Source organism: Nicotiana attenuata, unplaced genomic scaffold (genome assembly GCF_001879085.1).
Source record: "Nicotiana attenuata strain UT unplaced genomic scaffold, NIATTr2, whole genome shotgun sequence".
Lineage (NCBI taxonomy): Eukaryota > Viridiplantae > Streptophyta > Magnoliopsida > Solanales > Solanaceae > Nicotiana > Nicotiana attenuata.
The window spans coordinates 1667988-1678358 of record NW_017670245.1 but is presented as its reverse complement, the minus strand read 5'-3'; the positions used below and the strand labels follow the sequence as shown (position 1 = coordinate 1678358).

Genomic DNA, 10371 nt, shown 5'->3' with positions numbered 1-10371 from the left:
ATTTCCGACCAATAGCAGTCGGTACACGTGTGCGACCATTATTTTTCCGTCCAATTAAAATCGGTCGGAATTTGGTTGGAAATTATCAATTTCCGACCGATTTCGGTCGGAAATTGCGGATGGAAATCACTTGATTTCTAGTAGTGAGTGGGCTTGAGCCGGTGGCCCAATTACAACTAATACAAACTAGAATGGGCCACTGCTAAAACTAATTACAATAAGAGGCCCAAAATATAACCATCACACATTGTCTTCTAATACTCTAACAGCCCTCCTCAAGTTGGAGGGTGATAAAACCCCCAACTTGCGAAGATGAAAATGATGAGCAGGCCCAGGAAGCGCCTTGGTAAGAATATTAGCAACTTGAGCATCACTAGAAACATGAGCCAAGCTGATCAGCCCATCACCAAGTTTGCTTCTGATAAAATGACAGTCCAGCTGTATATGTTTGGTCCGCTCATGAAAAACTAGGTTGCGAGCAATATGCAATGCTGCCTGGTTATCACAGTATAAAGGAACAGGAGAAGAAGAAGGAAGACCAAAATCAAACAATAATCTGGACAACCAAGTAACCTCAGCAGCAGCTTTACTCATGGCCCTGTATTCAGCTTCAGCAGAAGAAAGAGAGACCACAGGCTGTTTCTTAGATTTCAACTCACCAAACAATCACCCAGAAATACACAAAAACCAGTGACAGACCTTCTACTGTCAGCACAAGAAGCCCAGTCATTGTCACAATAGGCTCTCAAAGCAAGGTCAGGAGAATGACTGAAGAACAAGCCAAAATCAGCAGTCCCTTTCAAATAGCGCAAGAGATGTAAGGCAGCCTGCATATGAGGAATACGGGGGGTTTGCAGGAACTGGCTAAGGTGTTGAACAACAGAACTCATATCAGGTCGTGTGTGGGTTAAAAAATTCAACTTGCCCACTAAGCATCTATATTCTTCAGGCTTGGGCAAAGGATCACCAACAGAAGCCTGTAGTTTCTCATTGATAGTGAGAGGACAGACAACAACTGAAGAGGCAGAAGAGTCAAATGATTCTAACAAGTCATGAATGAACTTCTTTTGGTGAAGAAGAACACCAAAATCACAATAAAGCACCTCAATACACAGGAAATAATTAAGGGAACCAAGGTCCTTAATCCTGAACTGTTCATGTAGAAAGCCCTTTAAAGATGAAATCTCAGATAGATCAGTACCAGTAAAAATAATATCATCCACATACACAGCTAAAATAACCAAGGAAGAACCAGAACCCCTAGTGAATAGGGAGTAGTCATTCAAAGAATGAGAATACCCCCTGAGCAAAGAGCTTGAGACAATTTTGCATACCATTGTCTAGAAGCCTGTCTCAAACCATAGAGGGATTTGAGTAGTTTACAAACCTAAGGAGGAGAAGAATAAGAAGAGGGAGAAACAGACAAGCCAGGAGGAACTTTCATGAAAACCTTTTCATCAAGATCCCCATGTAAGAAGGCATTATTAACATCAAGCTGGAACAAGGGCCAGTGCTGTTTGACAGCCACAACAATCAGGGTTTTCACAGTAGACATTTTGACAACAGGGGAAAATGTATCATGAAAACCCTTCAACCTGAGTATCACCTCTAACTACTTACCTAGCCTTATACCTCTCTAGAGTCCCATCAGCTTTATATTTTACTTTGTAGACCCATTTGCAGCCTATAGGCTTTTTACCAGGGGGTAATTCAACAATATCCCAAGTTCTATTAGCCTCCAAAGCCTCAAACTCCTTTCTCATAGCCTCCTGCCACTCAGGGACAACAACAGCCTGTGAGTAAGTGTAAGACTCAAGAATATGGAGCTGTAAAGTGGTTGCATTGAAGGATAAAGACTCAGACCCAGAAGAAGCAGGGGCAGAAGGGAAGTAGGAAGTGTGAAACATACAAAGTCCTGAAGATAGGCAGGGAGAGAATGAGGTCTACTACTTCTAAGAGGAGGAGGATCAGATGATGGAGCAGAAGAAACAGGAGCAGGAGAGGGTAAAGTAGAAGCTGAAATGTCAGAAGAGAGAGTTGGAGTTAAAACAGAAGAAGAAGGTATAGGGATAGAGGGAGAAGGAGAAGTAGTGGGATCAGGAGGTGAAGAATAACCAGAAACAGAAGCAGGTATAGAGGAAGTGGAATCATAATAAAAGTGATTAGGAGAGAGAGGAGAAGGCAAGGTAGGGGACGGTGAAGAGAGAAGGTGTAAAAAAGGGAAAAATGTGTTCATAAAAAATGACATCTCTGGATACAAAACAAGACTTAGTGGTGAGATTGTAAAGTTTGTAGCCCTTTTTAGCAAAAGGATAGCCCAGAAAGACACATGGGATAGATCTAGGATGAAATTTATCTCTATGGACTTTAGGCACAGTGGAGCAGCACAGGCAACCAAAAGATCTGAGATGGGAATATGTGGGGGCCTTGCCAAAGAGTAATTCATAGGGACTCTTGTTTTGAGAAGTGGGAAAGGGAATCTGTTTATCAAATATGTGGCAGTAAGAAGACAATCTCCCCAGAATTTTATAAGAAGAAGGGACTGAAACAAAAGAGTCCTAGCAGTTTCTAGCAAGTGTCTATATTTTCTCTCTACCACACCATTTTGTTGTGGAGTGTGTGGGCAAGAGGTTTGATGAATAATACCCTTTTCAGAAAAGAAAAAGGCCCCAGAAGAAAAAGAAGCTAATTCTAAAGCATTGTCACTCCTTACAGTCTGGACTTTAGTTTGAAATTGTGTTTCAACCATGAAGATAAAGGCTTTCAATAGATCAAAAGCATTGCTTTTAGCCCCCAATAGGTGTGTCCAGGTAGCCCTAGTGTAGTCATCTACGATAGTAAAGAAATACTTAGCACCAGAGTGAGTAGGAGTGGAGTAAGGACCCCAAGTATCTATGTGAACAAACTGAAAAGAATGAGTGGACTGAATAGAACTATCATGAAAAGGAAGTCTAGTTTGTCTTGCTAATGGACAAATAGGGCATGTGAAGGACCGTTTAGAAGACAAATCAATAATTAACACCAGAGATAAATTTCATCTTTGAAAAAGGTATATGTCCAAGTCTATAATGCCAAACAACATCAGAGTTATTCACTTTATTTGAAGTAACCATGGTATTTACAGATGAATTGTCATTGACATCAGCATCAGTAGTAGAGAGTACAGGTAAAGAGGAAACAGGTAAAGAAGAAACAACTGAAGAGCAAGAGTTCACAGGAGTAGAATCAATAGGTGAAGTCACATGCTGAAATAGCTTGTAAAGTCCAGTGTCCAGCCTACCAAGCACCACTGGCTTCTTCACTGAAGGGCCCTGCAATGTGCAAGCAGATTTGGTAAACTGAACCACATCATCACAATGATTTAAAAGTTTGTGAACAGATATGAGATTATGTTTGAAACTGGGAATGTAAAGGACATTATGAAGGATTAAATCAGGAAACAAAGCTAAAGATCCTACATTGGTGACTTTAACTATGTACCCATTTGGAAGAGACACAAGATAAGGAATGGGAAGAGTGATTATATCAAAAAGTAGACTTTTAATGAAAGTCATATGATCAGTAGCTCCGGAGTCTATTATCCAAACAATGCCATTCACACTAGATAACATACAGGCTCCATAAGAAACACCCTCAAAGTTAGCAGAAGCCAAGAGAAGTGGAGAGTGTGGGGAAGCAGAAATTTGGGATTGTTGCAATAAGGTCATCAGCTGGGAGTATTGATCCTTGGTGAGGCCAGGTATCACAGAAGACTCTTCATGCTCAGCTGGACCAGCAGAACTACTAGGCACAAAATTAGCACCAGGAGAGTCAAGCTCAACATGTGCAGCAGATCTGCGAGGAGGAGGTCCTTTGCTAAACTTGAAAAAGAAGGATAACCATGCAGCTTATAGCATTTATCTATTGAGTGACTAGGTTTTTTGCAGTACTTGCAGATAAGAGAATTCCTGGTCCCCTCAAAAGAAAACCTAGAGGGAAATGAGGGCTTAGAAGCCCCAGCATGAATTGAAGCAGATTGAGATGAGAATTGAGAGGCAGAAGATACCTGTCTCTGTTTTTCATCAGATAATAGAATGCTGTACACATTTCCAACAGATGGAAGTGGCTTCGTCATTAGAATATTGCTGCGAGTCTGCATATAGGCATCATTCAGACCCATAAGGAACTGATAAACCTTCTGCTCTTCATCCTCAGCAGCTTTCCCTCCACAAGTACAAACTCTAACCTTATAAGATGCTATCTCATCCCAGAGTTGTTTGATTTTGTTGAAATAAGAAGCTATGTCTAAAGACCCTTGAGAAATATGAGCTAATTCTTTCTTAAGTTCAAAAACTCTAGCCCCATCAGCTTTACCATATCTCTCTTCTAATTCACACCAAATTTCCTTGGCAGACTCAGAATACTCTACGCTACGAGATATTTCTTTTGACAAAGAGTTAATCAACCATGAAAAACAAGATCATTGCAGCGTTGCCATTGGCGTGCCAGAGGAGACCCAGGAGGTGGCTTTGTAGAGGAACCACTAATAAAATCAAGTTTATTACGAATGGAGAGAGCAACTAAAACATTTCTCCTCCAGCTGCCATGGCAGGTGCCATCAAACGGACTAGAAACCAAAGAAGTTCCTAGTACGATGGATGCACATATAGAGGGTGACAAGGATGCGTAAAATCATCCTCATGAAACACAGTACGAGGTGTAGGAGATGAAGAGGAAGGCGTAGTATCAGGATTATCATTCGTCATTGTGAGAATACAAGACAACAAAACACAATAGCCAACAAAATTATGAAAGTGAAGAAGAAACTGATTTACCCCCCTCTTTTGCAACCGAAAAGAGAACAGCAGCAACAAAAAGCTCACTCAAAAACTTCTATTAGTCTAATTTGATATTGAGCATCTTTAGTCATTGTTTTAATTTAGCTACAATCTTAGACATATTTGGTGGGACTACACATTAAAATATCTGGTCGTACACTATATTGTTGTTTATGCCAACCAAGAAAAGGTCAATAATATACTTGTAGTCCATGTTATTTTAGAGAAAAAATTTAAGTACAGCCTGTAAGGGCTAAATACTCCTTTCACCTCTCAAGAAAAGTTTATTTGGAGGACTATCTAAGTTTGCGGGTTTTATTTACATATCATAGGCACCTTACTGAAGGCTTGGCATATATTATGACAACATGGATAATAAAATGTTGGTAGCAGCAATTGCAAATTAAATATGAACATGTTTGGAATAGTAAAAGTTTGTGGCGCTCAAGAACAACACGAAACTCACCTGTGAGAACTGAAAGATCCTGAAAGCATGTAGTTCAGGGAAAATCGAAGAAAGAATAAGCTAAAAGTAAATCATGTTGAAGTGCATATGAATGAAGTGATAAAAATGATGATTTCCAATGACCATCCCAGAAACAACAATCGACTAAAAAACAATCAAGTGGAGAGAACAAGTAGAGTGAACAGAGAAACGGACCTGAGAGAAGAGAAATTTTGAGATGGCAAACTTTAGAATCTGGTAGATTGGTAGGAGAAAATTTATCAAACAAGTTACTCCCGAGGTGTAAAATTAGGAATTCACGTGCTAAGCCTCCAATATATGCAGCCGAGTCTCGAAACATTGAACTACTCTGAAATTAGCTGATATAGACTGCTGAAACGTTAAAAAATAATTTAGCCCCATAGCTATTTAAGCTTTCTTCTCCCTAAATTGTTAAGCATTAATACGGTCGAAAGTTTTGAAGTACTATCATTTGCTGTCAATATTCGAAATACAAATCAAAGTGGAAACGAACTGCAGAAGCTTGCAAAATATTAGAAGTATGAAAGACAGTAAGAGAATCTAAATCAAAGTGAAAAAGGAACAAATAATTGCGCAGAAAATAGTGATGACAGGACCAAGAAAGCATGTTATAGTAAAAATAATAATGACCCGCACTAGTTAAATTAGAGTTGGGACTTTCTTTACACATTAGATAACTACTCAATGAACAATCAATTCCTGAAGTAGCTTACATAAACTGTAGACATAGAACTGGGGTTCTTAGTTGCCAAGTGTACATGGATAGGCCAAGACATGATGCCAAACTCGAGATCAAGGGATTCTTAGCTACAAAATTTGTAATTAATATTAGTTGCAACCCCACATTCTAAATCAAATAAAGAAAAATTAATGGAGCAGAGAGTAGCATATATGACCGAGGTTCGAACAAAAGTTTATGTACCTTTGTGAGCTCTCCTAATCTCTGACTTGAGTATTGTTCTCCTACCAATGGATTTTTCTATTAAGTTTTGTCAATCAGTATCCCATACTCTACTATCTTTCCGAGAACTAATATTTTTCCGACAATTAAAAAACAGACAGTAACTAAAAAATAAACGAAGCATTTTGCCATACTTATAGGCAAATGTGTGGGAATTATATCTATTTAGGTCTCATCCAGCAACATTCAAACAAATCAGTCTAATCATACTCACCAAGTTATTCTTCAAACGGTATCAAATCAAGAATTCAAGTACACAAGCGCAACATTGGACCAAATAAGCACTCAAAATGAGATGTACTCTAGTTTATCAAAATGTAACAGGAAAAGACACTCAACCACTTAAGCTTCACCAAATGTCTAGAAACAAAGATGCGCCATATTAACTCATCACCATAATAGCGTAAAAATAAATTAAAACTTCAAATTATACCAACAAGAGAAAAAGGAAAGTGTCAACAAGTTATAAATGAATCATGAACTTCTGCTCGCGATCGACCTAGAATGAAAGAAAATGTTAGTAGAGGTAAAGGCATCACATGAAGGTTAATGAAACAAAAGCCATGCATTTTTGGCATCACATAAAAGCATCGATCTAATTCCAATATAAAATTAGTATACGATCACAGAATTCGTAAATAAAATGCAAATCTCTCAACAAGAAAAGAGGAATTTCACCGAAATTTAAAGAAACCATTAGCAAGAAAAGGAATTTTTAGGAATTTCAGAAAAGCCAAATTGAAAAGTCATTAAATTGAAAGCAAAAATTTCAGAGAAACCTTACAAGTAAGTCTTTGAAAAATGGAGGTCAACAGCGGCTGCAAACCCTAAAAAAACGAAATCCCCAATTGAAACTGCTAGCCACAGAACCAGACGAAGAGAAAGTTTTGAAATTTGAGAAGAGAAATTAGAAGAATTTTATCGCTTCCATCAACGATTTCCTCCGAACTCACCCCGCGTCACTCAATGAACAGAGAGGTACAAGAAGAGCCAGATCTTAGGGAAGAAGGACGAGATCTTCTTGTTGTGTGGGTAAATTTGACAGGCATATTTTAATTAGAGTATTTTAGAGCGTAACTTTTTGCCAAAAACAAATAGAGGGAAATCTGAACGGGAAATTTTAGAGGACTTTAGAGCACGTTTATGGAGGATCGCAATTGCAAATATAAACAACCACTCCCTTAAAGGGTTACATTACATGTGACTAAACGTTGCCTTAATTTAATGGATCGGCAACACGTGAAAAGCGTAGCCTTTAAAATAAAAAAGAACACTTTGTAAGCGTTGCTAGAATTCCGTGGCCAAAAGTGCTCGATAAAGGCCACCCCTTAAAAAACGTCCTGTAGATATTTTTGGCAACACTTTTCAAGCGTTGTCTAAAATTGGTGTGACCTTAGGCCATTTTTGTTGTAGTGATATTATCTCGCACTACTATAAATTATATCTTCAAAACCAGTCCTTAGACATAAACTCCTTTTCGATTATTTCCTTTATTCCCTTTCGCTATTATGCTCTCACACGATCAGTTATTATAGTTGAAGTGATGATAATTATTATTTCGTCAAATTTAAATTTCTATGGTGCATTTTCTATGCACTTGACAAGTTTCCGATAGTACTATAGTTTTATCTCCGGTGTATTTTAAGGGATAAATATTTTACAATTTCTTGTAGATGAACAAGGATTTGCTAAATTACTTCCTGAAGATCATTTTACTACCGACTTAGATCCTTCGAGAAACTACAAGAAAATAAATTTAATTCCCAGAATCAAATTATAAAAAGAATGAAGCACAGTTAAAGAATGTAATTTCTTTTCCAATAATTGAGATCACAATCGAGAAACTGTACAACTTACCCTGCGAGAAAATTTAGTGTAAGAATCTCTACTTGAAACCTGTAATGCACAATTCTTCTGAGCTTTGTTGAATTTTGATGATACCCAGAACGTAAAACTCGATTTCCATATCGAAAATCCTAATATGCTTATCAATGCCCAGCAAAGTCTCTTGCGAGGTTTATAGAAATAAAAAAAATACCTACATACAACAAGCAAATCTATACACCTGACATCGATTCAACCTTTTACTGAAAAGAAAAAAGGAGAAAAAATACACATGAAATGAATTCAACACAAACTCTTAAGAAAAAAAAGCAAAAAGAAACACGTAGACACCCAGATGGAGAAGAGAAGAGAAAGAAAAACTAACCTTTTGGGAAGAGGGGTGAATACATGGAGAAACAGAGAAAAGTCATAGAAAGTGACAAAAATATAAATCGAACACTGAAATAAATAATTCCAAACAACATGAAGGAAGAAGATCAGGTGAACTGAAAACTAACCCCTTAAGATTAACTAAATATTCAAATTCCAAGAAATTTTAATGTAAGAAATAAAGAAAGTATTCAATAATAAATTTTTGGCACCTGCAAATCAACAGTTAGAGAGTATAAATCAATCTTTTAGAACTTCCAAATACGACGATAACCAGGTTGGGAGTTCATAGCATCAGTCTATGATTTAGAAACAGAATTGGGGTTTCTTTGATTTGAAACCTTTTCAGTGAAATTTGTTGTTCCTCTTCGGGGAGGTACAAAGAAGAAACGACAAGAATGGGGGCCGTGAAGGGAAAGAGAAAGACGAAAAGATAATAGAGGGAGACATACCAAGCTGTGGAAGTACTGGAAAAACAGCTAGTCCATACATGACCACACTAGTTCACACAAATTCACACATGTCCACACCTCACTCTTTTCTAACTATATGTATGAAAACATTAAATTAATGTAAACCAATCTAAACAAATGTGGACAAATGGAAACAAGTTTATTACTATTTTTAACATCCCCCTTAAACTTGTTTCATTACTCCAAGCGCCATCCTTAACTTTTGAAAAGCGTCAATCTTCAAAGGCTTGGTGAAAATATCCGCAATTCGATCTCCAGACTTCACATGCTCAAGCTCCACAACTTTATTAGATATGCAATCTCTAATAAAATGATATCTCGTATCGATGTGCTTGCTTCTTTCATGAAATACCGGGTTCTTGGCTAAATATATTGCCGATTTGTTGTCAACAAAAATCTTTGTAGCATCCTTCTGTGGTTGCTGAAGTTCTTCCAACAAGCTCCTTAGCCAAATTGCATGGCAAACACACGAACAAGCTGCTACATATTCCGCTTCACAAGTTGACAAAGTCACAATTGGTTGCTTCTTAGAATTCCATGTAAATGCGGAATTTCTAAAAAAGAAAACAAACCCAGTAGTACTTTTCCGATCATCAATATCACCAGCCCAGTCACTATCACAATATCCCACGAACTTGGATTCTTTAGACGATGAATAAAGAATTCCATAATCAAGCGTACCTTTGATGTACCGAAGTATTCTTTTGGCTACCTTTAAGTGCGAGGTAGTAGGAGTTTCCATAAAGCGACTCAGGAGTCCAACTCCAAAAAGAATATCCGGCCTTGTACATGACAAATACCTTAAGCTTCCAATAAGACTCTTGGAAAATGTGGGATTGACTCTATCTCCATCTCCATGCTTGGATATTTTAACTCCACATTCAACGGGGGTGCTTACGGGATTGCAATTCTCCATCTCAAATTCTTGAGAATTTCCTTTGCATACTCTCCTTGAGAAATAAAAATGACATCCTTCCTCTGTGCTACTTGAATTCCAAGATAGCAGGACATTAGGCTAATGTCCGTCATCTCAAATTCTCTAGCCATTGCTTTCTTGAATTCTTCAAACATCTTTGGATTATTTCCAAGTCATCTACATACAAGCAAACAAGTAAGATGCCACCATTTTCAGTTATCTTTACATATAGGGCATGTTCATGTGGAAACTTATAAAAACCATTTGCTTGGATATATTTGTCAATTCTACTATTCCAAGCTCGCGGGGCTTGCTTCAACCCATATAAAGCCTTCTCTAATTTCAAGACTTTATCTTCTTGTCCTTCAACCTTATATCCCGAAGGTTGATCAATATAGACCTCTTCCTCCAATAGGCCATTCAAGAAAGCCGACTTCACATCAATTTGATGGATTTTCCATTGATTTTGTGCCGCCAAAGCAATGACAAAGCGAATTGTTTCC

General features: G+C 37.8%; 2 protein-coding genes and 1 long non-coding RNA gene across 3 annotated transcripts; all 3 read right to left on the bottom strand.

The window, feature by feature from the left end:
* Positions 1-240: 240 nt before the first annotated feature.
* On the bottom strand, positions 241-1337 carry LOC109236576 (uncharacterized mitochondrial protein AtMg00810-like). The gene is made up of 2 exons (XM_019402771.1): positions 700-1337; positions 241-598 (listed from the first exon to the last, which is right to left on the bottom strand). Exons 1-2 carry the CDS (start codon positions 1335-1337, stop codon positions 241-243), a joined length of 996 nt encoding a protein of 331 aa, XP_019258316.1.
* A 50-nt stretch (positions 1338-1387) lies between these two features.
* LOC109236575 lies at positions 1388-4745 on the bottom strand. The gene is made up of 6 exons (XM_019402770.1): positions 4694-4745; positions 3930-4422; positions 3123-3855; positions 1910-2905; positions 1665-1793; positions 1388-1513 (listed from the first exon to the last, which is right to left on the bottom strand). The coding sequence occupies exons 1-6, from the start codon at positions 4743-4745 to the stop codon at positions 1388-1390; spliced, it is 2529 nt and encodes an 842-aa protein (XP_019258315.1).
* A 108-nt stretch (positions 4746-4853) lies between these two features.
* On the bottom strand, positions 4854-9041 carry LOC109236590. Its single transcript, XR_002069521.1, has 3 exons — positions 7050-9041; positions 5479-5655; positions 4854-5302 (listed from the first exon to the last, which is right to left on the bottom strand). It is a non-coding gene; the product is annotated as an uncharacterized LOC109236590 (long non-coding RNA).
* Positions 9042-10371: the final 1330 nt, after the last annotated feature.

Excerpts from the sequence above, each read along its gene's own strand:
- LOC109236576 (XM_019402771.1), bottom strand. The coding sequence starts at position 1,337 with ATGGTATGCAAAATTGTCTCAAGCTCTTTGCTCAGGGGGTATTCTCAT. Across the intron at positions 599-699 it reads TCTTGTGCTGACAGTAGAAG|GGCCATGAGTAAAGCTGCTG; the intron begins GTCTGTCACTGG and ends AGCTGAATACAG.
- LOC109236575 (XM_019402770.1), bottom strand. The coding sequence starts at position 4,745 with ATGACGAATGATAATCCTGATACTACGCCTTCCTCTTCATCTCCTACA. Across the intron at positions 3,856-3,929 it reads AGGAATTCTCTTATCTGCAA|CAAAGGACCTCCTCCTCGCA; the intron begins GTACTGCAAAAA and ends TTTCAAGTTTAG. Across the intron at positions 2,906-3,122 it reads ATGTCAATGACAATTCATCT|TTTGTTCACATAGATACTTG; the intron begins GTAAATACCATG and ends CATTCTTTTCAG.